Source organism: Megascapheus bottae, chromosome 30 (genome assembly GCF_031878675.1).
Source record: "Megascapheus bottae isolate mThoBot1 chromosome 30, mThoBot2.hap1, whole genome shotgun sequence".
Taxonomy (NCBI): domain Eukaryota; kingdom Metazoa; phylum Chordata; class Mammalia; order Rodentia; family Geomyidae; genus Megascapheus; species Megascapheus bottae.
In genome coordinates this window covers 5956823-5984726 of record NC_143538.1, presented here as the reverse complement: position 1 = coordinate 5984726, position 27904 = coordinate 5956823, and the positions used below count along the sequence as shown (strand labels likewise).

Below are 27904 nucleotides of genomic sequence, written 5' to 3'. Positions count from 1 at the left end.
TCTTGCCTTCCCTATTCTAGGCTGCCTATAACCAAATGAGTTCCTTTTCTAAGTAATTTCAGGTATTTTATTTTTTTATTATTTTTAACTAGTTGTACAAAGGAGTTGCCATTTAACCAAACAGTATATGAATATAGTAGATCTTGATCAATGCCACCTCCTTTCACAAAAAAAATATCTTTGAACTCAGGGATTCTTCCTCAAGACTAGTGTTTTCAGCTAGACCTCCAGTTCCAGGCCAGTCAAGGGCTGAAAAGTTTAAGAGATGAGGTTGGGTATGGTGGTCTGTCATCCGGCTATGATGGGTTGGTGCTTGTGTCCAGATGCTCAATCGGAATGCAAAAAGTTAACCAGTACAACCATGGTGGCTTACGCCTGTAATCCAAGCTTGCTCAGGAGGCTGAGATCTAAGGATCACAGTTTGAAGCTAGCACAGGCTAGATTTTTATGTCCCATTAACTGCCAGGAAAAGCCAGAAGTAGAGTTGTGGTTCAAGTGGTAATGCACCAGCCTTGCACAGAAAAGTTAAGGGACAGTGTCCAGGCCACCAAGATCAGCACAAAATAGTAACAAATAATAATAATTAATAATAATAATAACCAGTGTAAAATAAAGGGCTTGGAGAACTGGCTCTGCAGTAGAGTTCCTTCCTAGTAAGACAAAACCACCATTTAAAAAAAAAAAACACCATTAAAAAAATGCATCTGCACACTTCTGAACCAATATGCACCAAAGCATGCCTGGACTCTTGGCAGCTCTGAAAACATCTGCATTCCAGCACAAGAAGCTTTCTCAGAGTCTAGGTGCCTGTGGCGGCTGCCGCCAGAGCTGGGACAAGCTCCATAATTCCAGTTGGGTCAAGAGCAGCAGGATGGAATGACATGAAATATATCCAGGCAATGCTTTGTATCCCTCCACGGCTTCTGCATCACATGAGTAACCATCTAGGCATGAATGGAAAAATACCCAGGAAATGATTGACGGCGTCTTTACCCAAACATGTTGAGATTGTTTCTCTTGCCACTAATTCCCTAAGCAATCAGATTCACACAACAGTTTTACAAATCTTACACATTGAATTAGATCTTCTGTCCTCTAGGGATGGCTCCAGTCTATGGCAGAAGATGAATAAGTTCTGTGCACACATGAGCATTTAATAGAAGAGCATTCTCATGTTTTGATGTCTGCAGGGGTCCTGGAAACAACCGTGCATGAACACAAATGGATGGATGCATATTTATGCCTTAATAAAAGGTATTCAGATCAACCAATAGTCCATCTAGTTAAAGGAACAAAGCTGGGCACTGCTGCTTCACACCTGTAACTCAGGAGGCTGAGATCTGAGGATCACAGTTCAAAGCTAACCTGAGCAGGAAAGTCTGTGAGACTCTTATCTCTAATTAATCACCAGAACATGAGAAATGATGCTGTGGCTCAAAGTGGCAGAGAGCTAGCAGAGACAAAAGAGCTGCACCTAGGCCCTGAGTTCAAACCTTATCACTGACCAAACAAAAAAATAGTCCCTCTGTCCACTTTTCTCCAATCTCCACAATCTCTTGTGTTAGAATATAGGTATTCTGTCCTGCCTCATGCTATTTTTTTCCTTTATGAAATTCTTTTTAAAATTTTCATTTATGTTATTTTTATTTTTAAAAAAAATTTAATTGTTTATTCTAGTATGCACCTATGACATACAAACCCTCAGCTTAATTTTAATTATGTTCTAAAATCTAAGTGCCAGTGATTGTATATAGAGATTCCTTCTTAAATGCTTGTTTGTTAAATACGACATTTGAAATATGATATAAAAATCAAAATCAATGTTAATAAATTCTTTAATAAAAATATTAATTGTTATGATAAAGTGGCTTACAGAATGGTTACAGGAATCTGTTTTATGTCTCAAGTTATTGTTGTGATGTTTGTTGACTTCACAATGGCACTACGAGAAGATTTCCATAAACATTTACTCTAGATAATGCTCTATATAATAGTCATGTTTTTCTCTAGTAAATACTCATATTTACTTTGTAATACACAGAGAAAATAGCTCACTAATATATGGGACTGGTTTCTGGGAACCTCCTCTGCATATAGGAGAGAAAAAGGGGAATTTTCTTAGCTTTTAGTGTTGTTGTGTGAAACAGAGAAAGGGTAAAAGGAAAAACAAAGTTAGAGTAAATGATTGCCTCTTGAGGTATCCAAGTTGGAGAGAGAAAGTCCCAGGTAAAACCATCATGGCTTCTCTCTTAATGGATGATAAATGTCAGACAGGTAGGAAGCTGAGAAGCCACGCAGAGCATCTGCCCCTTTAACTGACCTTTCTCCCTTTATCTCAGTAAACCTGCAGGTATCTCTGATCTTCCTCCACCCTCCAGTCTCAGGGCTGGTTCTTCCCCCTGCTAATTCCCTGACACTTAGAAACAGATATCTGCTACTTTTCATGTCTGAACTTTGAGAGAGAGTCTATATATCGAGAGGAGAAAAACAGAGGGAAAGAGAGAGAGAGAGAGAGAGAGAGAGAGAGAGAGAGAGAGAGAGAGAGAGAGAGAGCAGCAGAGAGTCACAGAAAGAAAGAAATACAGAGAGAAAAAATGGAAAAACAGAGAAATAGAAAATAGCAGAGAAATACAGAGAGAAATTCAGACACAGAAATAAAAAGAATGAGAAAGAAATTATCTATGTCTGACATTATCTATGTCTGAATCAAAGCATGCATAAAATCATGGTTTCTTTCAAATAAATAATTTCAGATAGCAATGTTACAACATAAAAAATAGAGGAAAACAGAAGAATAAAAACACTGAGATAGACAGACATAGACACAGAGTGAAATCTCTTAAATAATATATGTGTGGGACTGCCATTACTGATGCATTGTTGCAAAGTGTTAAGTGATGGAATTGCTGAAAAAAATCTCTATAGATTATGCTTACCTTTCTTCTAACCAGATTCTACCATCTATTAAAGGCAGAATTTCATCTACAGTGGAAAAGAAAAAAAATGTGTACCAAACACTGTAAAAATTGTGATTTATTATTCCCCTGAGAGTGAGTCATTTGACTATTTCCAAGTGTGGATCAACATAATACATTTTGATTTACATAATCCGAAGTAGGTAGTTTTCTAATTGTATTAGAATTTGGACAACTGTATTTTTCCTCTCAAAAGAATAAAATGAAATGGTTTTCTTTTCTTTTCTGTTAGCATGTCGCTAGTGCAGGCAAAGTTGAAGCTTTTCTTTCCTGTTCCCACTGTGGCTCACTCAGATTTCATGTTTATGAAATTCTTCTTTTCACTGAGACTAGGAATAAAGACCCCCAAAAAAAGCAGAATAAGGTAAAGCACTGTTTTCAGTAGAAATACCACAGATTCTGCCTTTAAAGTCTAAGCTTATAATTATCTTCTTTCCATGTAGGTTTGCCATTCCAAATTGGTCAACTGAAAAGTCTGAAATGAAAAATTGCCAAGTCTGTGAGCTCTCCCCTCGGTTCAATGTTAATACTGTGAAATTACTTAAAATGCCCTAATAAGATTCAAAGAGAAGGCATGCATTCTAGTTCTGTAGATTATTTTTTAATTGCCAGGTGCCAGTAGTTCATACCTAGCTACTCAGGAGGCTGAGATGTGAGGGCTGCGATTTGAAGCCAGCTCAGGCAAGAAAATCTGTGAGACTCTTATCTCCAGTGAACGACCAAAGAAAGCTGAAAGTGGACCAATGGCTCAAGTGGTACAGTGTTAACCTTGAACAACAACAACAACAACAACAACAACAACAAAAAGTTCAGAGAGAATGCTCAGACCCTGAGTTCACGCTGCTGGACTAGTGAGAAAAAAGTATCTTAACCTGAGCAATCTGCTACCACACAGGGTATATTCAAGTAGAGTAAATCCCTTTTAAAAAGATAAACAGGTTGGTAGGTAGGTAGGTAGGTAGGTAGGTAGGTAGGTAGGTAGGTAGATAGATAGTATTAACTTTAAGTATTTATACAAAGAGTGTCAGTTCAACATATTGCTTTATGAACACAATATATCACTGTTACCCCTTCCACCCTTCCTCCCCATCTCTCCCAACTCCACCCATCCTCTCAGTTTTCCCAGTCTGATCTGTACACACATATAAACTGAATATTGTGGCTACATTCTCCACATCTTCCCCTCTTCATTCATCTCTGTCCTTCCCTTTGGACAGCTTCCCCCGCCTCAAGTTCTGCTTCCTGGCATTCATTTGGTTACACCACAGGTTGGTTCCTTAAAGGACTTCCACCACTGGAATTCAAGTAATAAGGGAGAACTTCAGTTTGGGGCTGAAACACCAATGGACCCAGTGGCTTCATGTCTCACTCATGAATTAATCATTCCAAACTGAAACCTACTAATGAACTCCGCTGGATGCGAGGCTGGAGCACTAATGAGCACGAACGCAAGTCTCCAATCCAGCTGGTTATGTGCAGTGGGTGGGCTAAACACAATCACTCCCAGGTTTCTCTCTGGCCCTGCTGCGAGAATAGATTTGTAACCTGCCAGGTTAGAGTAGCTCCGTGCCATGGCCACCACAGGAAAACCAAACCACAGGCAATATAAATGACAACAAGTAATGGTCCGTGCACAGCAAACAGAAGAACCCCTTATATTTCTTTTTCTTTTTCTTTTTGTGCCAGTCCTGGGTCTTGAATTCAGGATCTGTCTCTGAACATTTTTGCTCAAGGGTAGATAACACTCTACTACTTAAGCTAGCACTCCACTTCTGGGGGGGGGGGGGTTTTGGAGGAGGGAGTAGTTAATTAGAGATAAGAATCTCACAGAATTTCCTGCCTGAGTTGGCTTCAAATTGTGATCCTCAGATCTCAGCCTCCTGAGTAGCTAGGATTATAGGTGTATGTGCCTGGCATCGGGCATCTGGCACTTCATATTTCAAACTGCTCACAGGATCCAAGACATACAGAAACTGGAGCCAGAAAGCAATGTAGAGAATATACATTTCAGAATCCCCGTTAAAGACAATGATCAAACCATGTAACTGGAGGAAATTCACATAAACCCTCCTTGGACCCCAGTACTTCAACACCTTTTTCCACTGCAGAGGAGAATCTTGAAAATGTCTAAGACACTCCTAGTCTATACGCATATAAGACTATGGGATATGGAATGCCTAGAGAATTAACATTCCACAAAGCTTATTGTGATCATGTAAAATCTCAAACGTGGCAACTCGGTTTTCAGTAATGAAATAAAGGTAAGCTCTGATGAAATATGGTATAATGTTAACAAAGCCATGCCACAGGAGACAAGGAAGGGAGGGAGGAAGGGAGAAATGGTGTAGAAAGGGGAAGGGAGCAAAGAAAGAGGGAAGGAAGGAAGGAAGGAAGGAAGGAAGGAAGGAAGGAAGGAAGGAAGGAAGAAAGAAAGGGAGGGAGGGAGGAGAGGAGAGGAAAGGAAAGACATAGAGGAAGGGAAGGAGGGAGGGAAGGAAGCTTGGATAGATGTGTGGATGGATGGATGGATGGATGGATGGATGGATGGATGGATGGATGGATATGACAGATGGTAATGCAATGTACTTTCAAAACAAGAACTCCCTTTAAAAACAGGCTTTACAAAAACATGTAAATGTCAAAACAACCATTACAAACAGCAATTTGGAATGCTTGTACATTTCTAGATCTATCTGGATCTCCCTTGATCCTAGCATGGGTTCCCAAAGGGACCCATACAGTGGTACACAAACACGAGTATCCTCCTATCATGACCCTGTCATCGAAGGAACACTCCAGAAGGTCCATCTGTCCTGTCAAACTCTGTCTTCATGAATGGATGTATACTCTCCACTCTGCCAAGCAGTCATGAGAGGTTTTGAGACAACCTCCTCCAGAAGAAATTGACTATTTCTTTTTTATCACTGGCAGCTTTTATTCAAATAGCATCTCATTTTTCATAGAAATACTACAAATGACATTGCATACCACAGTTCTGCCTAAGGCCAATGTGCACTGCTGAGCACAAGGGCTCTGTAAGTTATAAGGAACATAGGTCATTTCCTGCAGTTCTATACCAGCTGACCAGACTCAGTCAAGGGCCTTGTTTTTGTGTTGTCCTACGGCAAGGACGATGGGCAAACCCCTCCTCTTTTGATCAGGAACCCAACCCCGTCAACCCCATCACCCCTTAAAGGTTCCTCCTCTCCACACTGCTAATTAAGGACATGGAACTCATGCTCAAAACGACAACCCAGAGCGTCATGCCACAGGCTCACGCCTGTCCTCCCAGCTGTTCAGGAGATCTGACGATCCTGGTTCGAAGGCATCTCAAGCAGAAAAGTCCATGAGACACTTATTTCCTATAAACAATCCCCTAAAGAGCCAGATGTGGAGTTGTAGTCTAAATGGGAGGACACTAGCCTTGAGCAAAAGCAGCTCAGGGGCAGCGCCCCAGCCTTGAGTTCAAGCCCCAGGACTGCCATGCGCACACACACATACCAACTCTATCACAGAGTCCAGAAGGTGCAAAATCTCACTGAATACATTCTACATTACACATCATGATATCTGTTCATGAATTCCAACACGAGAACATTGGTCTCTATGACTACTGTGGAAAATCTTCTCTTGCTCAGAGTATTATAGTACCCATACTTTATGAATTTTTGTTTATGACATGACCCAGCTTGCTCCAAACACCTGAACCTCAAATCAATGAATCTCAAAAAGTTCCCCTTATTGCTTACATTCAAGAATGTTCACTTCTGTCTTGTTTGCTGGTACCAGAAAACTCACGCCCTCCTGCTTGCTTAGTTTGCTCTTTCAGCCTACTTACTTCCCTGGTGCTCTTACCTTTGAGCCAGGTCTCCAGCCCTGTTTCTTGCTGGCTGTTTTTGTCACCGTTCCACCCAGGCTGGCTTCAAACCAGAATACTCCAACCTTCACCTTCCTACATAACTAGATTACAGGAGTGCACCACTAGCGCTCAACCGAACCCTATCTTTTAGCTTGATTTGGGGGATACCTATTTTATAGTTTTCAACATCATTTCCAACATGATTTGAGCAGAAACACTTCAATAATATAATATTCTATACAACACTGCTCTTAAGCAACCATTATGTTAAGCCTGTACCACAAGAAATGGCATTCTTACTGGGAAATTCTGTGCCCAAGGCCATAACAATGAAAAGCTTTAGAAACGAAAACTCATTCCATTGAGCAATCCGGCACAGCAGTGAGCTAGCTGCACAACATTTAACAATGGCAGAAGTAATAAGGCACAGATGGGGGGTCCATCTTTCTAGCATTATCCCCAGCTTTTCTTGGGGATATGCTCTTCTATTTTGCCAAGGCAATTGTTTTATTTATTTTTTATTGTTATTAAAATGTGATATACAGAGTGGTTACCGTTACATAAGTCAGGTAAAGAGAACATTTCTTTTTAGATGATTTCACTCTTTCCCTCCTTCTCTCCCAGGTTTTCCCTTCCATCCCCAACCACAAGTTGCATAGCTCATTTTCAACCTAGTTTCTAGTGACAACCACTTCTGCATTTGTTTACCCTTTGTCCCTTGATTTCTGTATCCCTCTTTACCTTCCCAAAGACAGATGAATGAACAAACAAGACAAAAACAAAACAAAAAATAGCAACAAAGAAAATAAACACCTTTTGTTTCCATTTCCTGGAGTTTGTTTCAATAAATATTCCTTTCTATGATCAGAGGCACATAGACAGGCATTGAGCCTTTGAGTTTCTCTCCTAGGTGTATCCTCCTGTGGTCTCCTGTGTGTGAATGGCTAAAGTCCTATGTCATTTATCATGTCCTGCGTATTTTAGATCTAGCTTCTACCTATGAGAGAAAACATGTGCCATTTGTCTCTCTGAGCTTGGGCTTACCTTACTTAATATGGTTTGCTCTGGGTCTATTCATTTCCCTGTAAATGATGTAATATCTTTCTAATGGCTGTATAAAATTCCATTGTGTATAGGCACCACATTTAAAAAAATAAAATCCACTCGTCTACTGTAGGGCAGATGAGCTGTTTCTATAAGTCAACTGCTGTGAATAGTGCAGCAATAAACATGGATGTACAGGTGTCTTTAGATCCTGGCTCATAACGTCCAGGGTAGATGCACAGGAGTGGTTATGTCTGGGTCGTAAGGAGCATCTATGTGAGCTTTTGAGAAACCTTCAGACTGCTGTCCAGAGTGGCTGGACTAGTTTACGTTCCCACTTGCAGTGGATTAAGGTCCCTTTTTCCCCCATCTCCTCATCAACATTTACTTTTGTTCAAATTTACAACGTTAGCCCATGTAACGGGGGTGAGATGGAATCTCAGAGTTGTTTTGATTTGTAATTGCCTTGATAACCAGGGATGATATGCATTTCCTCATGTGTTGCCTAAGGCAACGTATTTTTAAGACATCATATGAGATTGAAGAGTACACTAACAGTAAGGAATCATGCTTTGAAGTCACACGGCTACTAACTCCAAAAGCTCACGAAAATTCTCGGTCCAAAATTTTAGAATGCACTGGTCTACACCACAGACATGATGCCATTTTTGCCACTGGAGATTTTGTTTATTTTTCTCTAAGAAATTCACAGGGATTCTTCATGTGGAAAGACAGAATTCATTCTGTGGGCTAAACAGACATCCAAATAAGAGATATGGTTAAAAAAAAAACTATATCAGGGGCCGGGAGTTTGGCCTAGTGGTTAAAGTGCTTGCCTAGCATGCATGAAGACCCGGGTTCAATTCCTCGGTACCACATACATAACAAAAAGCCGGAAGTGGTGCTGAGGCTCACGTGGTAGAGTGCTAGCCTTGAGAAAGTCCAAGGACAGTGCTCAGGCCCTGAGCCCAAGCCCAGGACTGGCAAAAAAAATTAAAAAATTTAAAAAAAAACTAAAAAACTATATCAAAAACGAGGATGATCTGGTCCACAAATTCATCTGACAAATATTTACATACCCTGCATTTCAGGCATGGAGCTTAGTGACCATATTAGGTGAGAGAGAGGGGGGAGGGGAAGGAAGGGGAAGGGGAAAGAGGAGGGAGGGGAAGGAGGGGGAAAGGAGGGGGAAGAGAGGGAAGGAGAGACAGAGACAGAGACACAGAGAGACAGAGATGGGGGGAAGTCTATTTGTCTCTGTCTGTCTGACTGTCCCTGTGTGTGTGTGTGCCAGTTCTAGGGCTTAAACTCAGCCTGAGTACTTATCTCTTACCTTTCTGGCTTAAGGCTACTGCTCTATCATTTGAGCTCCACTTTGGGATCCTTGGTGGTTAATTAGAGATAAGAGTCTCACAGACCTTCCTGCTCTGGATGGCTTCGAACCAGGATCGTCAGCTCTTAGCCTCCTGAGTAGTTAGGATTGATTGCAGGTGTGAATCACCAGCACTCAGTGTGATAGACTAGGTTTACACTGATTATAATAAATGACAATAATTTTTGTCCTGTTCTTGGGTGCACGTGTACCCACACAGACAGACAAGACGAGTGATCCAGAAAGTCCTTCCTTCTGCACATGACAATTAATCATCATAAATTCTTGCTTAAAGAATTGCCTTTTAAAAAGTGATGTGGGGGCCGGGAGTTTGGCCTAGTGGTAGAGTGCTTGCCTAGCATGCACAAAGACCCAGATTTGATTCCTCAGTACCACATACATAGAAAACAGCTGGAAGTGGTGCTGTGGCTAATGTGGTAGAGCTCTGGTCTTCAGAAAAGTCCAAGGACAGTGCTCAAGCCCTGAGTTCAATCCCCACGACTGGCAAAGATAAAAGTGATGTGATGTTGAAACAATTAAGAAGTGGCTTCTATATATGGATCCAACAAAATCAGGAAGCTATAACCCACTTTTAAAATTAGCCCACTTTGTTCATCTTAAGTTAATGCCATATAAAACAAATGTTTTGCCTGTCAAGAATTGTACTAGCATGTGGATTTTTGCAACGATGTTGCTTAAAAGGAATTCTTTTTGTTAGAGGACTGAGGTAAAACACAACAATGACATAATCAAAAGAATTCATCTCCTCTTTCAAATTGAATAAAGCTGCCCAAATTAGGACATAAAGAAATATGATGTTTTCAAGTCTTAATTTTATTCTTACTCATCTGAATAAAGAGTTGTTAGAATCACACATGCTAAAAGTTGCAGTGATTTTAAATGCTTCTGTAGGAAGCTTAAGTTCAATGGAAAAATACTGAGAATAGCTACTGGTCACAAATGGCTTCTATTTCTTGACATGGTCCCCTGACTACCAAGAAATAAAGGAAATAACAACAGAGATAGGAGTCTAACTCCATCTCCAATCCATGGTACAGAGAAAATCACGAAGGTACAAGACCTGAATTAGTCTTAAATCTTCTGAATTTGCAGCTCAATAATTTTCCTAATGGCTAGTATAAATGGCCCCAAAGTACATTTCCCTAGAAAATTAATCAACGGTTGAAAACTACCACATCTCCACCACACTGCTGAGAAATCGATGAAAAGGAAAAATGGTGCCCAGTGAAACCCTGTATAAAATAGGAGCTATCAAATCTTCCCTGTAATCTAAAGAATTGCATGTGTATTACAAAAGACACAATGATTGGCTTAGACTATTCCCACCAACCTCTCCATAAGCTGAATTTTGTGGGATCATTGTAGTGTTTTACCTTTCTTCCTGCTTTGCAGTTAGGGAGTTAACAGCTACAGAACTTTTTTTTTTTTACAGGTGATAGTATTCTTCTGCCATCCAATTATACAAATTCTAACTCAATTAAGTCTTCTGAAGACTTCATACATGTATCATATTTAGTCTGTACGATGATTCTCAGTCACTCAAAATCTGAATTATTTTTTAAAAATTGCAACTTTACATATCCATCATATTTCAGAATTTGCATATCTATCTCACACATTGTTCATCTATTTCATCTTCACATTTTCCTCAGCAACTATTTAACAGGTACCTTTTAATTATCCCTTAGTATAGAAAACAGTTTTAAGATTATATAGCCTAGAGCGTTCACTGGGAAGAGATGGACAGAAAAGGACTCAACATAGATGCACACCCAAACAGTACTAAAACTTTTCAAAGAAAGAAAGAACCTAATTAAGCAAGAAAGAGCCAGGCACCAGTGGCTCTCAGCCTAAAATCCTAGCTACTCAAGAATCTCTGGTCTGAGGATCACCATTTAAGAGAGTCTTCTCCACAATTAACCAACAGAAAGCCAGAAACAGGGGCTGTGACACAAGTGACAAAACACTAGCCTTGTGCACAGAAGCCCAGAGATAGTGCCCAAGCTCTGAGTTCAAGCCTCAGTACCAGCACCAAAAGAAAAGAGAAAGAATAAATGAAGGAAGGAAGGTCACCAACAATGATAAAATCCCATCCCCCCAAATGCTGATGGGGCCTCGCTGTCACTCCTAGCAATTTGAGATGAAAGGACAAATGAGCAGGAGCCATTTTTAGCTTTGCTACACAACACAAATGAGAATACCAGGACTATTCCTGAGATCTTGTTCTCCAAAGAAAGGAGACATTACGAACATGCGCGTTAATACTTCCTCGGATGGCCCAATGTGACGTGGTAACTGACGTATGTTCACTACCAATTGGTTTAATGCTCTTCACTGGAAACTCCTTAAGTTACCCTTCGGTGTGCATTACCCAGCAACTTAAAAGATACTTCACAAGGCAGTAATTACATCATCAGAGACGACTCCCATGAGGACAAAAGACCCATTGTCTGTAGATTTATTTCCTATATCACAGCTATCAGATGGTGGGAAATCAAGTCTTGGAACAACATTGTTTTACCTGCAAGCCTCATAATGTCTGCAACCCTATCTGTGAGCGATTTCATCCCCCAAATCCTCCCTGATACTGTAAACTTGTCACTGACACTTATATGTGCTTTATGCATTAAACCGAAACAACACTATTTCACATCATTAACATCAATGTCATTTCTTTCTTTTAAATAAACACCACATTGGTAAGGAATCCCCATTTGGCTGGTGGCTCAAGAGGCAACAGCTCTTTGTGTACCTCCATTTATTTGCTGTCCTTGCGGGAAACAGAGGTGACAGATTTTTGTTTTCACCTTTGGGAAAAAAACAAACACAGAAGTTCAAGACCCAAAGCAGAGCCGTCATTTGTCAGCCCAAAACTGAATTTCCTAACTGGGCATAAGTGGTGTTTTGACGACATATTAACAAGCACCTTTACACCACTGACTGATGTACTTAACTGAGCACCTACTGGGTGCCACACTCAGTACTGCGACTACACAGGCTCCGGAAATGACCTTTCACCACAGGTGGACCAGTGGAAAGAAAATACAACAATGTAAGCTTTACAACCTCCATCATGGAAAAGAAGACAAAAGAATTCTCTCTGCCATGCGTTCTAATATTAAACACAAACCTCTCTTCCTAAAGAGCCTATTATGTAACACTGTGTTGTCATCTACCTCTGACGTTCATTATAGACTTTCTTATCAGGGCTCAGGCCTGGAGAAGACGATCATAACTTATGCATGAAACATTCTGCCAGTGAAAAGTAATGTCCTCAATAAACACCCTTCTACCTCTCCAAGCAACAACCGACAAACCAAGCACCAACACATTCTGCATGCCTCACCTAAGGGCATGCCTCCTGGGTAAGCTGTTCTCCAAACCCCAACTGGGTCAGCAAAACATTCTTCCTTCCGCTGACTCATCTCCCAGCTTGCTTTGTAATAAAAGCATTAGCATACTTCTTACCTTTAAACTGCTGAGAACAAGGCATGGACAAACTCAGTCTATCCACCCATGCATCTTGGGAAAAGAATCTGAAGGCCCAGGACCAGGACTGCGGGAGTGTCTTTATTGTAATTTTTCTCTATAAAGCTAAACCCTTTGGGATTAGGGTTTTGCGTTCCATCTGGGCATGTGCCCTGAGGATTAAGGGACTGTGTTAGCTACTCTAGACACAGACTTAAAAATAGAATCTCCTCTATCCAGGCCTAGACTCTTTCTAAGCACATTGCCTGGGTCTTGGGATTCAACAAACCTACTGAAGGCTGGGACAGGCTAGGCACTCATTCAACATCCATCAAGATAAGAGCAACATCTTGATTTTGAAATAAGATAAACGTTTGGTTCAAAAGGCACCGGGTACCAGTGGCTCCTGTGTATAGCCCCAGCTATTCAGGGGACTGAGATCTGAGGATCAGGGTTTCAAGCTAGCCCAATCAGGAAAGCCCATGAAATTCTTATCTCTGGTTAAACAGTTAAAAAAGCCAGAAGTGGAGCTGTGACTCAAGCAATAGAGCCCTAGCCTTGAGCAAAAAATAAAGCTAAAAGACCAAGTGCCCAGGCCCTGAGCTCAAGCCCTAGGACACACACACACACACACACACACACACACACACACACACACACAGTATAAATATCATCCAAATGTGTCCTTTTACACTGACACATTCAAAAAGTGGACTTTAAGCCAAGTGCTTTAAGTCACGCTGAGATCCAAGGTCCATGATTTGAAGCCAGCCAGGCAAGAAAGTCCCTGAGACTCTTATCTCCAATTAAACACCAAAAAAGCAGGAAGTGGAGCTGTGGTTCAAGTGGTACAGTGCCAGTCTTGAGCAACAACGTTCAGGACAGTACAAAGGCCTTGAGTCCAAGCCCCTGGATTGACACTCCCATGAACCCCCCAAAAAGCAGTGACTGGATGCTGCCGGCTCACACCTGTAACCCAAGCTACTCAGGAGGCTGAAATAAGCTGAAATCTGAGGTTCATGGTTCTAAGCCAGCCCAGGAAATGAAAGTCTATGAGACACTACTCTGTAATTAACCACTAAAAAGCCAAAAGGGGAGCAAAATGCTAAGATACAGCACTGAGGCCCTGAGTTCAAATCCCAGTACTAGGACCAAAAACATAAAATAGTAAGAAAGAAAGAAAAGAAAAGTGGAATTTATGAAAAGAAACTGTTACAAATGAGGCATGAACACAATAGAGCTAAGACAGTGGATAAAGAAGGTTCATAATAGCATATTATATGCTATCAAATAGAATGCTAATAAAAGAGGTGAGGTGATCATGTATGATGTATACACATGACATCAGAAAAAAGTATTCCTGTAGTTAGATTTTCATTAGGATTGAGTTAATTTTAATAGAGTAATTAAATATAGAGTAATAACAAAGTGCAAGTCAAATTATAGGAATTAGTATTAATAGTTCTAGATGTTAAATCTTGTTTTTATGTCCCCAATACTTTAGAATTAATGAAGAAGTAAGCATATGTCATTTCTGCTACAAATTCACAAATCAGAAACTCATTCTAATCAATAAAAATTCATTTAAATACCATGCTTAGATTTTTCTGTTTTATTTTCCAACAGCTCCTTGTTTCCTATTTCCACAATAACATTCGTCTTTTGATTTACTTCTCTGTCTATTCAGCAATGTTTATTAAATACTAAAGCCACTACTAAGTGTCAAAATTATGACAAAAAACAGAGCAATTTTCAGTACAGTAGTGTTCTTGAACACACACAATCACAATTAAAACAAAATCTATGGAGTAAATCTCAATAATTGCACACCCAGATGTGATTTTAAATGACTGAGGTTTTAAAACAGGGTTTAACAGAAGTAAGGCAAGTTATGTACAATGAAAGAGCCTTTCATCACTGTTTAGTCAGTTAATGAAAATGAAGAACAACAAAAGGATAATTACAGGACCTAGGGGGAAAAATAGAAGTACAGCCAGGTACCAGTAGCTCATGCCTATAATCGAATCTACTCAGCAGGCTGAGACCTGAGGATCTCAGTTGGAATCAGCCTGGACAGAAGAGTCGTGAGAAGTTTATCTCTAACTAAATAGCATAAAGTTGGAATTGGAGGCATGGTTCAAGTGGTAAGAGCATCATCCTTGAAGGAAAAGCTGAGGAAAAGTGCCCAGACCCTGAGTTCTAGCCACAGGACAGGTACAAAAAATAAAAGGAAAATAATATTCTCAACAGCCATAAAACAAGCCGTGGCAAGATTCACGTTATGTTTCAACATAGTCAAATCCACTGATAGATCATTACTTCAAAGTACCAAAACAAAGGATAAGATGCGCACACACACACACACACACACACACACACACACACACACACACCCCTTACCAATTTATTTGTTTATTGGAGGATCAAGTATTTTTACATGTGTCTTCTACCCGCATGACCAGCAGATAAAGACTGCACTTTAAAATCATTTGAGCCAACCAGCAAATATATTACCATTGTATCTGTTGTTATTCTTTACAATCACTTGCAAAAACGCATACACAAGCAGGCACCACACACCTAGCCCACAGTGAAACATGGATCCTTTTCATCAATGGTATTTCAAACACATGTGATTTGTTTAAATATCATTAAATAGACACTCTCAAAAATGTATGTATGAGGCCATGGTTGTGCTTCAGTGCTGAAACACATACCTAGTAAGCCCTGAGTTTGAGTTTCAGTGCTCCAATTATATATTTATGCATGTATGTATCCATGTGCATGTACAGACACGCATACACAAATATGTGTTTAGAATGTGTACAACTCAAAAACACATATAAGACCTTTCATGACCCTTCACCCCCACTGGTTTTGCCATCCTTATGCCTCACCAAACTTCCTCCTCTGTCCAAATTTACTCCTTTTTTTATTCTTATTTATTAGTGCCCCAGTTGGAGCTTGAACTCGGGGGCTGGGCTCTGGCTCTGTCCCTGAACTCTTTTCCACTCAAGGCTTGCTCCATGCCTCTGCTTCCTGGCTTCCTTTTTTATTTTTTATTGTTTACTGGTTACCTAGAGGTAAGAGTCTCACAGGCCTTCTTGCCCGGGCTGGCTTCCAATCGAGATCCTCAGATCTCAGCTTCCTGAGGAGTGGAGAATACACGACTGAGTCATCTTTCACTCACCTTCCTCTGCCTAAATTCAACGTTTTCATCTCAAAGCTTATCTCAAACCCCATCAGCCATCTGGATGAATAAAAACTGTAGCAATGACAAGCTCCTGATTTTCCACAAAACCAGCTTTGGAACTACTCCTAAGGACACGATCCTGGCCTACTTTTTTGAGTTCATCTCTCAGAATTCCCTTCCCAGTGTCTACTCCTATTTACTCTTCCATCCACATCTTTGCCATATTTCCCTCCCCCCCCCTCCACCCACAACACCCTTCTTCACACATACAGAATCCCAGGCCTGTCCCTCCCCAAGTGAATTAGACTTTCTTTCATGAGGCTTTCTGCACCAAAGTAATAGCTCCCGCCCCACCCCACACCACGAATGCACACCTTCCCTTCCCCCTTCTGCCCCCCACTCCTGTGAGAGCCATGGTCTCTTCCTCTCCTGAGACTTACCATGTTCTACTTCTAATGGCTACAACATCCTTAAGAGTTTATAATTCCTTACATAACATGATAATCGTACCTGGTGTATCAGTACCAGTGGTGATTTCCTTATTCATGATGTATCAGACTTCCTTTCATTTGGTTATTAAGGTAACCAATAGACTACCTGGTTTGCTAACACCACACCTGAGTGGCTCTCAACTTCAATTCGCCAACTTCTTTGTTCTCTCCCTGAAACTATGCCTCTTTCCCTCCTCACCCGAACACCGCCCTACAAGCATGCCCACATTTTTGGTATTTTCTATAATAAGTCACAAGTCGTCTCCATTAGCATGTACAACTATGTGATGAAAAATGAGATTTCTCTAGATCTGGAAGAAAGAAGGCTTTCAACTATCTGTCCATCATCTCTGTCCAGAACCTTCAGTCACTAATACTGTTAGCTCCTAATATTTGTTTACAATAACCCCTATGCTTAGAAAGCCAGCTAAAATTATTGTCAGGCCAATACAAAACAAACGGCAAAAGAATGCTGCCAGGTTTAGCACTTAAACACTGCCCAACAGCCTAGGCCTACGCTTATGCCTTCAGTTTGCCTTTTCATTAAGCTCAGAGAAAACCAGGACTCCACACAGTCTCTGAACTATAAAGCAAACACTGAAATAAAACTTTTTTTTATCAATTTACCAAATATTACCAGGACATCCAAGCAATTGCATCCTACATTAAAAGTAACTCAAATAAAATGCTCATCAGCCTCATTCCCGTGGTGCTCTGAACTACTAAATGAAGTTGTTTTATTAGCAGCATTTTTTAAGTCTGTGAGAAACATTTCTACTTCCATCTGCCATACCATATACTGATTTTCGACATAATAATCCAATAAATAGCCAATTCACTTCTGTGTTAATTTGCCTTCCATGGAGAATTTGAAGCTCTGAGTTGAGAAAAAACATCACAGCTTATAGACAGTGGACCTTAAATATGCAAGCCTGCTTTCTTAAGACCACAAAGCATATCTTTTGGACAGGATGTCATGTATAAAGTTACTGGTACATTGAATATAATCTTCATTTTTAAGGTAAAGATAAAATCATATCCCTCCTGTGTTTCTTGTTAGCACTTTTAATATTACATTGCCTTTGTATACAAATACTTTAACTGATATACTTAGAAAGGTATATGCATATATATATATATCTTGAACTGTAATTTTCTTTATTTTTCTTTTTGTGGGTGCTGGGGATCAAATTTTTGACTGTTAGGCAAGCCTTTTGTCACTGAGCTACATCTCAATCCTTCTTCATATTTTAACTTTGAGAATTTTAGATTAAAAGTAAAAAAGCCCATGCAGCAGAATGACTTATGCTATGACCCCAACAGTCACAGAAAGACTCATGTTTCAGGCCACCATGTGCAAAAGTTAGCAAGATTCCCCTCTTGAGCAAAAAGTTAGACCTCAAGCTCAACCAGTAACCCAAATGCCTGTAATTCCATTTGGGGAGGCGAAGGCAGAGGAACCCCAAACAGAACCACCAGACCCCAGCCAAGGAATTAAAGCAAAAACAAAACTCAGAAAAGACTGGGCATGTGGTTCAAGTGATAAAGCGCCTGCCTGCCAAAAGAGAGAACATGAATTCAAATCCCAGTACAGCCGAAAAGAAATAAATGGTCATTTAAAGGAAAGTGGGGGAATGGATGGAAATCCAAGGATTTCTCCCTACAAAAGCCTCCACTGATCTGTATTTTTAAAACGGAATTTCATTAATGTATACATCAAACAATCATCCTTCTTCATCTGCACACATCAATCTTTCTATAAGGCACTGTCATCATGTTACTCTAAATACTGTCCACTAAACACTGACTGTAATTGTCAGGACCACTGTTAAATGCCAAGACCTCTGGGATTCCACACCCACCTAGCTGGATGGGAATTTCTCAGAGACTGCATCTGAAACAAGTTTGGCCCACGTGACTCTGATGGCATGCCAGAGTTGACAATCTCTGATTCCCAGAAACTTCCTGATCTATCTGAAACCATACCCTGTTCTAGCCCCAATACTGTCGGCTCGAAAGAAAAGGGGCCAAATCATTTCTTCCAAAAAAAATTACATATGTGTGTGTGCGCGCGTGCACGCGTGTGTGTGTGTGTGTGCACACGCGTGTGTGTGTATCTATGGCTTGCAAATGCTAATCGTTAGGAAATCTACAGTGCCATTCCTGCAAGAAAAAAGAAATCACCTCCCTTTCTCTTTTTCTTTTTCCTATCTCAATGAACAAATAAAAAGTAGTCATTCTTATTTTCCAGCACCTTGAAGGGTTTAAGGCCATACAAATTTTAAAAAAAAGTTGAGGGTATGTTCTGGGCACTTGGGGATACTGACCTTTGTTTTCCCCAAGCCAGAATATTGAATCCTGTCACCCTTCCCATGAAACCTAAGTGACACTGGAAACAAGAGCCTGTGCAGGTCCTGGCAGGAGCCCAGTGCCAGGCCAGCTCTTTCCCTCTCCAAGCCCAGGAGCCTCCTCCATCAGCACTTCGGACAGCGACTTAGCCAGAGGCCTGGTGCCCAGCGTCTCAACCCCTCCAACCAGGCGCTGGAGACAGCTCTACTAGACACAGACTTCAGAACCCCCCCCCCCCCCGCTCTCCTTTCTCAAATGACCATGATTATTATTATTTTATATATTTATATATATATATAAAACCTTTCAATACTGCAGCTTCCCCGGCGCCTGTTGCTAAGGAGAGGAGATGGTACTTGGACAGCCTGGGGACCGGGGGCCAGGCCTCTCTGTCTCCAAGGCTTGTGTGTGTGTTGGTGGGGAGGGGATGGAGGAGTTCCGGGGACCCCCTCTGCACGAAGGCCGCGCACGCCCCGACATTGGTGACGCCGGGTCCCCCCTCTCCGTGCGCGCAGAGCTCCGGGGGAGCGCGGCCCACGCTGTGAGGGGTCCCCACCGAGAAAACCCAGCCCCCAGCCCCCCTCCTCCCCGCCTCCTCCCCTCCTCCTCCCCCTTCTCCTCCTCCTCGGCTGGGCACTCACCATGTTGACTTCGGACACCATGTCGATGCTGGCGATGTCGATGTTCATCCCCACGCACACCGGGGGACCTGCGGGGAGACGCAGCGGGACGGCGATCAGCCGAGGCCCGGGGCGCGGGGCGCGGTGGTGGGGATGGTGGGGGGGATCGGGGTGGACGGGGGGGGGGGGCGCACGTGCGCGCACGCCCGCCCGCGCCCCCGCCCGCTCCCCGCCGCCCCCCGGGGGGTCGCGTGCCCCCCCCGTGCCCTCCCCACCCCTCCCCGCCGCGGCCGCGCGCGCACCCCACTCACCCCCGAAGTCGGGTCGTAGGCGAATGTCGTAGCCTTTCAGCAGCTTGTCCACCGTCTCCTTCACGAAGGACATGTTCCCGGGGTCGTTCACGCTGCGATCGGGAGGAAGGGGGGACCCGGGGGCGGGGGCGGGGAGGACACGGGGAGCCGGGTCAGGCGGCGGCCGCCCCGCCCGCGCCCCGCCGCGCGCGCCCCCTCCCCGGCCGCCCCCCTCCGCCCCGGCCCCCCTTCCCCGTCCACCCCGGAGGGACCCGGCCCCTACCTCTGGGCGCAGCACACCACCGCCACCAGCACCGGGGCCGAGAAGATGCCAAAAAGCTTCCCTCCCGCAAAGCCCCACATCCCTCCGCCGCGCCCCGGCTCGGGGGAGGGGGCGCCCCGCCGCCGTCGCGACCCGCAGCCCAGCCCGGGCTGCGCCTGCTGCTGCCCGCCGCCGCCGCCGCCGCCGCCGCGCTGGCCCCGAGCGGAGGAGGGCGGAGGGGGAGGGGGAGGGAGGGGCGGGGAGGAGCGGCGGGCGCGGGAGCCGAGGGAGGGGAGCGGGAGGCCGAGCCGGAGGCGGAGCCCGGCGCGCGCTCACCCCCCCCCTCCACCACCACCACCACCCCCGCCCCCGCGATCCGGGCAGCCCCGGCCCCCGGGCGGCCCCGCGTCCGGGATGCGGCAGGGCCGGGGTGGGACACTGCGGGGGGGGGGGCTGGGAGGGCTGCGGATCCGGCTGCTTCTTGGGGGGGGGTGGGGAGGACCCCCTCCCCCACTACCCCCGCTCCCACCACCTCCACCCCCGACCCCCGGGGCCCGGGGAGGGCGATGGCCACGGCGGGCGGCGCTCCCCCACCTCCTGGGCTCCCCCACCCGAGCCCCCGCGCGCAGCCTCCCCGGCGAGGTGGCAACCAGCAACCCCCCCAAAAAAAATAATAATAATATAGAAAGCAGCCCTGCTCACCTGCTAGGCTCGGAGCCCCGGGGGCCCAGCGTCCAGGAGAGCCATATGGGGAGCAGGAGGGCCAGGAGCCCGGAGCACATGGCGCCCGCTGCTCCTCCGGCCTAACCTGGTGGGATCCGCGCTTTCCCCGCAGCCACTGGGCGTCCAGGCGCAGACGTGGGGTCCCCGCCCCTACCCCACCCCGACCCCACCCCCGGGCTTCCCAGACAGCCCCTGGGGCATGGCGGCCCGATGCTTCACTAAATAATTATATCATATACATATTCCTATTTATTTTATTAAATCTGTGTCCTAAAACTACGCTGACTTGGGAGCAGCACTTCCTAAGGAGTCCTTCCTGATCCTTTATAAATAAAATCATCGTGAATGGGTGCTGGTTAAGAATTCACACGCACGCACACACACACCACCAGGAAGAAAAGAATTCAGCGCCTGCTGCTGCTGCTGATCAGGAAACCTAAAAACATTCAAATCAGACCCTGCATGGTGAGTGGATCCAGGTGTGGGGAAACGGGATGCCTTTGGGTTTTCCTGCTGCATCCTGGAGCTGTCCGTGGTTCTTAAGAACTTAATGCTAAGCCTCTTTGGTTCCCTCTCCCTTGGGTTAGGCCTCTTGTCGTTTGGCTCACAGGAAAAGACCACTGGTCATGGCCAAACGACAGGCTGGCGCACACCAAGCGTGTGTTTAGCCACAGGTTGCTGCGGTGGACATTCCTCCATCAGTTTCCTGAGGCCTCTCATGTCTGATACTGAGGGAAAAGAAAAACACACAAGCAAGCAAACAAACAAAGATTAAACAACCCTGCCACACTACTACCCAACAACAACAACAAAAAACACACACACAAATCAAGCTTACTTTTGGGGACCATGGACTTAAACTTAATGAACAGTTAAGCATTAGATAACTGCTTCGCAGTAGTGATTCTTTTCTTTTCCAATAAAGCTTTTCTTTCTCTGTCATGGAGCCTTTATACCGGTAGATCTCTAAAATCAAGACTTTTGGCCTCAACTTGGCATGTTTCTGGGCATTAATTTTAAATATCTTTGTCATATATATATATATATATAGTTCAGCAATTTTATTTTTGGAACAGTAAATGTGACTGCAGGGCCAGAAAGGTTCAGAGATAAGTATAGCTCCTTAATTATTTTCTGGAAAAGTCTGTTCACTACAGCTTTGTATTCTGTGTCCTGCTAATATGTAAAGAAATGATCTGTAAAATGTGATCACACACACACACACACACACACACACATACACACACTCCGTTTAGCTTATATCAAAAGTAAAATACTTGAAATCAAAGGAAGGGATGTCTTTGTAAAAAAAAAAGGGGGGGTTGGGGGAGAGAAATGTACTCATTACCTCACTAATGAAATGGTATCCTCCTTGTACAACATCTTAATAATAATAAAATTATTCATTTTTTAAAAGCAGGATATCCGAACAGACTATTACAAAAAAAAAAAAAGTAAAAGACTCGGAGCCAGTGGTCATGCTTATAATCCTAGCTACTCAAGCTGGGATTGTGGCTTAGTGGTAGAGTGCTTGCCTGGCACCCATAAAGTACTAGGTTCAATTCCTCCGTACCACATAAACAGAAAAATCCAGAAGTGGTGCTGTGGCTCAAGTGGTAGAGTGCTATCCTTGAGCAAAAGGAGCTCAGTCCCTGAATTTAAGCCCCAGGACTGGAAAAAAAAATCCTAGCTACTCAAGAGGTTGAGATCTAAAGAACTCTTTGCCAGAAGGAAAAACCATGAGACTCGTACTCCCAAAAGAACAGCAAGTAGAGCTGTAGATAACAGCTTTGGGTGTGGGGGGTATCAATACTGGCACCCATAAACACACAAGTAAACAAAGACCATAAAGTATTTGAAGAATACTTATTTGTTGGAAGACTATTTTAAAAACACATTGCAGATATTATCACCCAACTGAGCACAGCTGGCTCCTCAGCTTTCACCTCTGGCCCTGGAGTGCCTGGCTTTTTCTACCCCAGCTGAGGTACCAGCATGCAGCACTGTGTGAACTCGGCTCAGTTCTGCGCAGCCAAAGTGGTTCAGCTCGTGTGTGTGTGTGTGTGTGTGTGTGTGTGTGTGTGTGTGTGTGTGTGTGTGTGTGTAAGACACAATGCAGTTGTTTGTGAAGGAGTTGATTCCAGGATTCTTGTAGAAACCAAGATGATGCTTTGGTCTTTCATGTACAAAAGCTTAGTACTTTCCTAGAATTTCCACCAAAAACTCTATGAACTTTGAATCATCGCTAGATGACTCGTAATACAATTTAAAGATTGTGAAGACTTGCTATACTGTACTGGTCAGGAAATAATGACAATGAAAAATGTGTGTACGTTTGGCACGGGTGCCATTCTGAAAATGTCTACTGATGTACAGATACAGAACACACTCCCTCTCATACAACTGGGTCTGACTGTGAGCTTGTCCCTATACACAAACCTAGGCCTCGATGAGTACACACACACAAACACACACAATAAATCTATCTACACACACATACACCAGGTCTGACTATGTACACAGACATGCATACATGCATACATACATACACAAACATATGCATAGCTCTATGAACTGCCTTCCAAAAATTCTCAGTGAAAATTGTAAATAAAATATAGCTGGCAGCTACCACCTTGACCAACTATCAATAGGAACAAAGGGAGTAAATAAAATCTTGCCTCCTAGGATCAATGCAATGAGATTATCCTATCAGTTCTAAGAAGGATAAATATACAAGTTCAAACTAATCATGAAGAACTAGTAGATAAGCAAACTAGATAAAATTAAGATTTCCTGCAACAAAACTACACGATAAGGCCCAAAAGTATCAAAGCCACAAGAATCTAGTAATCCTTCCCAATTAAAGAAAAAAGTTAAGAGAAGTCTTAATGCATGCACAATTCTGAATTCAGTAGTTTTCTTACTGGATAAATGAATGTTGTAATTGGTAGATCTCCAATAGATCCTAAATGTTGAATGGTAGGAATTTAGCAATGCCTTTTGAACCCCAGAATGTTGGTCTAGCCAGTGAAGAAAGAGGTAAGGAAGGGTTCACAGCATAGTGATATTTGGCTGAGGTGGAGAGGCTATTGATGTTGTTTTTTTTTTTCTTACTATGTTGTGTCTTTACCTCATCTTTGGCCAGAAAGGTCAGACTTTTCTCGCTGCCTTTATTTTATTTAATTTTGGTTTGTACCTGCTGGCATTTCCAGATTGCTGGCTTCATCTAAGATACATGAGACAGAAAGAAAGTTCAAGTAACTGCCTGTCCATGTCATGCCTGAATTCATTGGTCCAGAACCTTTTTATTCTTTACTTCTGGTGTGTGTGTGTGTGTGTGTGTGTGTGTGTGTGTGTGTGTGTGTGTAATTCTAGTTCTCTCAGGTATACGTAGGAGAAACAGGAAGTGATATATTTGTTGCATCTTAAATAATACCTTTCCCCTCCCTCACTTCTTCCCATGCAATATTTAAAAACAGTTGTCATTTCTGCTAGAACAGAAAACAGTAAAAATAAAAAATAACTGCATACATGCTTATATTTCATCTTTCATTTTAACCTTCAGTCGCACTAACAAATTTTATTATGCCCTTTCACTTTCTTGAAATAAGCCATAATTGTCCATATTATATTACTTTATTTTAATGTATACCTCCTATTGCAATACTCTTTGCACTATTAGTGATTTTAAGGCACCAATTGTTTAGAATTACTGTCATGGTTAATAGTGTTTTGGCAGGCATATCTCATAGCATTCTTTTCTGTTCATTTGATTTCCTTCCCCTTTTCAGTGAGAATCTGTGAGTGATTATCTGTCTTATTTTTCGTTGATCTGAAATTGTTATTTATTTTGTCTTGATTGTGGAATGTTAGTCTGCTAAACCATAGAATTTTAGGTTTGGTCAGTTCATTATTTTCAGGCTTGGTTTTTGCTGTTGTGAAAACTGATACCAACTTCATTATTCTTTCATTTGTGTTATTTCTTCGTTTTCTTTCCTTCCTCCCATTTAGAATTTTCTCTGTCTTATGGAAATGTGTTTCATCTGTCTTTGCCTTTACAATTTTCTTTTGTGATGAGGGTTTTGCATCTCCACCATGGAGTCTATATATGGATTACTTGATCCTTTGGGACTAGAGTCAATCTGAAAAGTCATGCATATTAAGTTCTAGAAAACGTATCATTTACATATGCTCTGTGCCAGCCAAGCAAGAAAGTTTGTGAGACTCTTAACTCCCAATTAGCTAGTAAAAATAAAACAGAAGTCAATCCAAAGAGCTAAGTAAAAACAGTATCCAGGCCCTAAATTCAAGCCCCTGTACTGGCACACAAAGAGAGAAAGAAAGAAAGAAAGAAAGAGAGAGAGAGAGAGAGAGAGAGAGAGAGAGAGAGAGAGAGAGAGAGAGAGAGAGAGAAGGAAGGAAGGAAGGAAGGAAGGAAGGAAGGAAGGAAGGAAGGAAGGAAGGGGAGACAGCGAGAGGAAGGAAGGAAGATTATTAATCAGTACCTTATTCCATTTCCATTGAAACAGATCAGTAGTAGAGTTTGATGTATATCTATCCTCAGAGTAACTTTTCGGTTCATTGACATTTTTTTCTCATTTTCTGTTTTAATTCAGCATTTGATAGCTTACTTTCACTTATTTTCTTAGTATATTATTTTTTAATGTTCTGGGGACTTTTTTTTCCTAGAGTCTACAGAATGTACTTCAACTAATATAAATTGATCAACAAATAGCTCTGCCACATACATATTTACTTTTACAGATATCGTCTACATGAATATTTTGTGTCCTTATTAATATCACTGGTTTCATATTCTCAAATCATTTAACGCATTGTCACTATTATTCTTTCCAAGAAATGATTAGCCCCTCAGTTTGAGAATAAAAAGAAAATATTTTACATTAATGTATAACTTCTCGTATCTTCTTTTTACTCCAACTTTTTGCCCTGTGTGATTTTTCTTTATTTGGAGAGCATTCTGTATTTTGAATGGGGTTTTATATTGTAGCCAGTTCTTCATAAATCTCCTCCATTTTTCTTGGCTTTACAAGTATTTCTCTTTTGCAGGTGAAGAATAAAAAAACTGGAGATTGAATTGTTGTTGTTGTTATTGTTAAACTTATGAGACATCTCTCCAGTCTCTTTTCTGTCTTTCATTGTTTCTGGTCAAATATTCATTGCACCTCTTATTCTGTTGCTTTGTAGATAAAATTTTCTTTTGTCCATCTGATGTATTCTGAGATTATTTTTTGTTAGTTCTTGTTTGGGGTTTACTGCAGTTGGAATGTGCTTCTTTAAGTATAGTTGGTTGCTGGAGTCAAGTGATTGTGTTTTTGTATTTATTGTTGCCTATGCTTTCATATTACACCACTTGATGTTGGCTAAGCAGTCTGGATTTATTATTTTAGAACTAAGTCCTTAGAAATTGGGGTTCCTGCAAGAAATATTATGCTGGAAGTAAACATGGCCATTCAGAAAACATCCTGTCAAGGCACTAGTGGCCTAACTACTGAGGAGGCTGAGATCTGAGGACCACTGTTCAAAGCCAGCCTCAGCATAGAAGCCCCCAAGAGAATCTTATTTCCAGTTAACTACTAGAAAATGGCATGGGGCTGTGGCTAGCCTTGAGATGAAGGGCTCAGGAACAGTGCCCAAGTCCTGAGTTCAAGCCCCATAACTGCAAAACAAAACAAAATTAAAAAATGCTGTTGCCAGAAGAAAGATTCATATTCCAGGAGGAAACACAATTGCTAGGTGTGGGAAGTGACATCCACAGCTAAAAAATCCACATTGGCTTATTTGTTTGTATAAGTTATAACTCAGGAACACATGAAGACATTCTCTCTCCCCAGTTTGGCCAAAACTATAAACAGATACATTTCCTATTTCTATGTATATTCTGTCTTTTCTCCTAATATGTATGAGAGTTTGAAGTCAAGCTTCTGTGACAAAATTTGGCAAGTGATTCATCTTATTAGCATTAGGGAATGTGAATACGAGTTTTTACTGGGGTTACAGGTGTAATATGCCCAGCTAGGATGTGATCCGTACTAAATAAATTTATTTATTTATTTATTTATTTATTTATTTGTCAGTCCTGGGGCTTGAACTCAGGGCCTGGAAACTGTCCCTGAGCTCTTTCAGCTCAAGGTTAGTCCTCTACCACTTTGAGCCACAGCTCTGGAGGTAAGCGTCTTGTGGGGACTTTTCTACCCAGGCTGGCTTCGAAAAGTGATCCTCAGATTTCAGCCTCTTGAGTGGCTAGGACTGATTACAGGTGGGAGCCACCAGCACTCATCCTGTAGTTGTTTATGTTCCATAGCCACTGCCATACATATTTCTCCATGTGTTCTGCTTCTACTCTTATTTCACGTTGGTGACTTGTTCTTCATATGTCTATAGCTCTCTAGAGGTGTTTGTTTCTTCTGGTTGACTTGTAAGAAGCTTTTCAAGACAAGTCAGTCTTTCTCATGGCTACTTGAGATGGTTTCTGGGATTGATGGCTCTGATCTGGACCCCCCCATGACATGCACAGGGTCTGTGTAGCATCTAATCCCACACCAGCCTATGCACAGTGCAAAAGGAGGGGGGAGGAATGAGGGGGCCAGGAGGCTACATTTACAGCTCGTATGGTGCATGCAAGGAAACTGAGGCTTACAGGGGAGAAAGTAGGCATGACATTAATTACTGAATGCTTGAATCTCTTTTGCTAGTCTCTCAGTTATGGCTTTCCCTCTGGTGCTTGCTTGGCATGTGAGATAGTTACATCCACATTTGCCTGGAGAAAAGTAAATGTTAGCACTGCACACTTCCATGCCATGAATCTTGTCTCTCTTAATATGCTCATGTCTCCATCCTTGTCACATGATCATTCTGTTTCTTGGTCTGCTCATTACTTTTCTATTAATTTGAGTTACATGAAAAAATGTTCAGCTAGCTGGGCACTGGTGACTCACACCTGTAATCCTAGACACTCAGGAGGCTGAGCTCTGAGGATGGGGGTTCAAAGCCAGCCCAGCGAGGAAAGTCCCTGAGACTCTTATCTCCAATTAACACCAGAAAACCAGAAGTGATACTGTGGCGCCAAGTGGTAGCTTTGAGCTGAAGAGCTCAGGGACAGTGCCCAGGCCCTGAGTTCAAGCCCCATTACACATACACACACATACACACACACACACACACACACACACACAAATCAGATGATCATATAGAGTTTTCTATGACCACAAGTTGC

At 42.5% G+C, this 27904-nt stretch overlaps 1 protein-coding gene across 2 annotated transcripts in view; it reads right to left on the bottom strand.

Moving 5' to 3' along the window:
* Positions 1-20760, bottom strand: part of Gabrb3 (gamma-aminobutyric acid type A receptor subunit beta3) — a 131505-nt gene extending 110745 nt beyond the window's left edge. Inside the window, exons 1-3 of one of the 2 annotated variants that reach the window (XM_090321766.1) lie at positions 20647-20760; positions 19704-19795; positions 19414-19481 (exon numbers count right to left, since the gene is read on the bottom strand). In XM_090321766.1, coding sequence (XP_090177892.1) covers positions 19414-19481; positions 19704-19795; positions 20647-20726 — 240 coding nt within the window. In that variant the 5' untranslated portion in view covers positions 20727-20760. Of the gene's footprint in view, positions 1-19413; positions 19482-19703; positions 19796-19965; positions 20103-20646 lie in introns of those variants that run through there. The other variant, XM_090321765.1, reaches the window with a different exon arrangement.
* Between the last annotated feature and the right edge of the window lie 7144 nt (positions 20761-27904).